This window comes from Andrographis paniculata, unplaced genomic scaffold (genome assembly GCF_009805555.1).
Source record: "Andrographis paniculata isolate CXL003 unplaced genomic scaffold, ASM980555v1 Contig35END, whole genome shotgun sequence".
Lineage (NCBI taxonomy): Eukaryota > Viridiplantae > Streptophyta > Magnoliopsida > Lamiales > Acanthaceae > Andrographis > Andrographis paniculata.
The window spans coordinates 1165584-1169946 of NW_026137568.1; the positions used below are offsets into that span (position 1 = coordinate 1165584).

At 41.6% G+C, this 4363-nt stretch overlaps 1 protein-coding gene across 1 annotated transcript; it reads left to right on the forward strand.

The window, feature by feature from the left end:
• Nucleotides 1–1188: 1188 nt before the first annotated feature.
• Nucleotides 1189–4092, forward strand: LOC127249377 (VAN3-binding protein-like). Its single transcript, XM_051272142.1, has 7 exons — nt 1189–1577; nt 1910–2008; nt 2208–2613; nt 2826–3035; nt 3140–3189; nt 3267–3324; nt 3421–4092. The coding sequence occupies exons 1-7, from the start codon at nt 1275–1277 to the stop codon at nt 3633–3635; spliced, it is 1341 nt and encodes a 446-aa protein (XP_051128099.1). The 5' UTR covers nt 1189–1274; the 3' UTR covers nt 3636–4092.
• The last annotated feature ends 271 nt before the right edge of the window (nt 4093–4363 follow it).

Here is a 4363-nt window from a genome sequence, read left to right on the forward strand (position 1 = left end):
TGGCTGCCTGGGACGCCCAGTCACCTTATGAGTCATCCAATACGGCCGTGTTCAAGCCAATACGCCGTGTTCAGTCCCAATCAACCAAGTTGGTACTAAAATTGATTAATTTTCATTTGAGTGAGATCAAAGTTGATAATTTTTGTTTGAATGAAACTAAAATTGATAATTATGATATTGAATGAGACCAAAAATAATTTTTGCTCAATCGGATTTCATTGGCTATTCTCGTCATTAATCAACCAATATTAAAGAAGAAAATAAAATATAAACTTCAAAGGACATAAACGATATTTTATATTCAACTAATATAAGACTGGAAGGGTAAAATCGTCAGTACAGTAATACAAATGGGACAAAGTTAGAATCCCCTCCGCTAAGTTTTCCTCTTATCTCCTCCAAACGCACGAACATCCGGGACCTGAACACCGGATAAATCAAAACCGTCGATTTCTTCATCCAGACAGATCAACGGCAGATATCTACAGGGCGTCGAACTCCAAGAAACAAGGGTCTGTTTTTTACACTAATTTTTTTAAATTTTACTATTGCATTTTGCATTTTTCAAAATAAATATATTTTTTCTTTTTACAAAATATCATGTTAAATATTATTTTAATATCACATTCACATTAAATTTTTTCGAACTCAATAAGAAAATACATCCTTCAAACACCAAGGATCGCAACACCAGATAAGTCTGAACCGTCCATTTTCTCAATCATCCAATCGAACGGCAGATATCTATCAGCGTCAAGCTCCAATAAACACTCGAAAACCACAGGATTCACTTCCCAAGTTTACCTTCCATTCTCTTCAAACTACAAACACCATGGAACGCAACACCGGATAAATCTCAACTATCCATTTACTCAATCGTCCAAATCAACGGCAGATATCTAATCAGGCGCCCAACTCCAAGAAACACTTGAGAACCACCAGATTCACTTCCCAAGTTTTCCTTTCATTCCTTCCAAATTACAAACACCATGGACTGGAACACCAGATAAATCCAAACCGTTCAGTTCCTTAATTGTACAAATCAACGGTGAAATTCAACCCGGCGTTAGACTCCGAAAAATACGCGAGAACCACCAGGGCTTCTCTCTGCCAACATCTTCTCTTTACTACACTGACACTCTTCCCCCCCCCTCTCTCTCTCTCCTCAATTCCCCCCCCCCCCCTCTCTCTCTCTCTCTCTCTACAATTTTTTCCATCTATAAAGAAGACACTATCACTCCATCAATCACTACCTCCAAAATCCAAACCCCAATATGGAGAGAACTCAGTTTCAGTCCATTTTCCGGCCGCCGGAGCCGCCCATAGATCCGATGGAATTCCTCTCACGTTCCTGGAGCATTTCGTCTCTCGAAATCTCCAAAGCCCTCCACGCGCCGCCACCGCTGCCGCGCCACAAGGATCGAAACAACGCCGCCGCCGCCACCACAACCATCCATGAAGGCATATTCGAGGAGGCTCCGCCGGCGCCGGCGCCGGCCACCGTTTCCGGCAACCCTTTCGCCTTTGCTTCTTCCGAGACCTCCCAGCTTGTCTTGGAGCGTATCATGTCACATTCTGTAAGTGTCTTTTTTAAATTTATTTATTTAATTATTATGATTATTATTTTTTTAAAGATATCGAGGATTTGTTCATTGTAATTATTTTATGAATTCCTTCCATATGTTTTCGAATTTCTATATGGGACTGATTTTGGAATTTTGTTTTGCAATAATAAAAATCGAGTCTTTACTGCTTTCTAATTAATGTAGTAACAATTAAGCTACTGTCTGTCAATAATTCCAAGTGTTAGTTGAGCACTTTGTTTTATTTGCTGAATTATTACAATCATTACTCTTACAAACAATTATTCAGAGCTCTAAACTAACTCCATAGCATACAACATCTGCAGCAGGAGGTATCACCCCGGACTTCTGGAAGATTATCCCACAGCAGTGGCCCTCTTACTGACAGCCCACCGCTGTCCCCTTCTGAATTGGATGACCTCAAGGTTCGATCAATCCCATTTTTAACAAAATTTTAATTTTCTTCATGAAATTTCAAGCACGTTTTTGTTCTTCGGAGGAATTTAGGACAGCAAAAATGATTACTTTATGACGTAAAAGTCGTTCCTTCGATGCTTCCCATTCTTTCTTTAGGTGCCAAAATCAATTTTCTTACTAAATTTGCACTAATTTGAACGTCTGTAGTATTGTCGATTGGGCAATCATGCCAGCAGCCAGTATAGGGCAGTCGCCGGCGCCGGCGGCGGGAAGACGGTGGGGCGATGGCTGAAGGACCGCCGGGAGAAGAAGAAAGAGGAGGCGCGTGCACACACCGCGCAGCTCCATGCGGCCGTTTCAGTCGCCGGCGTGGCCTCCGCCGTGGCGGCTATCGCCGCCGCAACCGCCGTGTCGTCGGGGGCGAGGAAGGACGAGCAGACGGCGAAGACTGATATGGCGGTGGCGTCCGCCGCCACATTGGTGGCGGCGCAGTGCGTCGAGGCGGCGGAGGCGATGGGCGCCGAGCGCGACCACTTGGCGGCCGTCGTCAGCTCAGCCGTCAATGTTAGGTCCGCCAGCGACATCACCACCCTCACGGCGGCGGCCGCCACCGGTGCGTGTTTGTGAAAAATAAATTAATAAATTATAAAACTAAAAAATTGCGTAAATGAAGACAGAGGTCTGAAAATAAGCATAATTTGTACTGAATCAAATATAAATATATTAAATTTAAAATTAAATACCTAAAATATCTCGTTGATAATTCACGAATTATCACAGATTTGAATATCTTAGCTCACTTAATCTCCGATAATTTTCTTTCAGCATTGCGCGGCGCAGCGGCGTTGAAGGCGCGAACATTAAAGGACGTGTGGAATATCGCAGCTGTGATCCCATTGGATCGTAACGGCATCGGCAACGGAAGTTCGAACGGGAGTCTCAGCGGCGAGCTTGTCCCCGAGGAGAATTTTCTCGGCATTTGTAGTCGGGAGCTTCTGGGCCGTGGCTGCGAACTTCTAAAGAAAACTCGCAAAGGTATATTTTTAAGATTTTAAATAACTCGCAAAGGTATATTTTTAAGATTTTAAACGATCATCTCACCTAAAAGTTTAAGTTGCTAATAGAAAATATTCACGCAGGCGATCTGCATTGGAAGGTCGTTTCCGTATACATCAATCGAACGGGACAGGTATTTGTTAAAAGAAACGATCGAATCTAAGCTTTTGCTGCTTTTTACGATCTTGTGAATTTGAATTTTCCGAACAGGTGACGTTGAAGATGAAGAGTAGACACGTCGCGGGGACCGTAACGAAAAAGAAAAAGAGTGAGGGCACTATAGTCTTTTCGCTTTATCGCTTTTTCTCGTCGGGATCGGCTAAAGCAATGCTAAAGTAGGGATACCCAATTTTGGATTTTGCAGATACGGTGGTGGAGGTGGTGAAGGAGATTCCCGCGTGGGCAGGGCGGCATTTGCTGGAGGGGGGCGGTGACCGGAGGTATTTTGGGGTGAAGACGGTGGGTCGGGGGGTCGTCGAATTCGAGTGCCGGAACCAACGGGAGTACGACATGTGGACACAAGGGGTATCAAGATTGCTTGCGATGGCTGCTGAGAGGAACAATAAGATCAAGATTTGATGATGGAATAGAGCCTTTTGGGACAACCATGAAGTTGTAGTAAGTGGGTGTGTTGTAATGAAAATTGGAGAAAAGTAGTGTTTGATTTAGAAAGGGCTAAAGCACCATTTCTTGTTGTGTTCACATGGAGAAGAATTGACCTTTTTTTTTTTTTTTTTTTTGTTTGAGGAATTTTAGGGGGGAAATGTGTGTGTGATTTTGGTGTAGTTTTACAAAGTAAAGTGAAAGGAAGAAATCCATGTGAAGAAGGGGGGCTTTTGGGGGTTTGGATTTTGTTGGTGGTCAAAAATGTTGGGAAGGTTGGTAGGGTAGGGTAGAGGTAAGGGGGTTATTACATGCCATTTTGGGTAAGAAGACAAAAGTGATTGTAGTATGATATCTTTGTGTGGGATTTTGCTTTATCACTTGTATTTGGTATTTTATTCAGGTTTATGCATGCAAGAAACTATTCTAGGGACTTGTCCACACTAAAGCTATATATATATATATTCTTTAAAAACTTTAACGCTAGTCATCAATTTTTTTAATCTAAAATATTATATTAATTATTTTTTATTTGATTTTTTTTATTATTTACAAAATTATAAAAAATTTAAAATTATTTTCCAAGCTTTCCTCTCATGAATAAAAGGGATAGACAAAACTTCAGAGAAAGTTACCAATCAATATTACTTTAAAAATGCAAAGGTTATGTTTTTTAATCCAAATTTTCTCAATATTCGGACTCT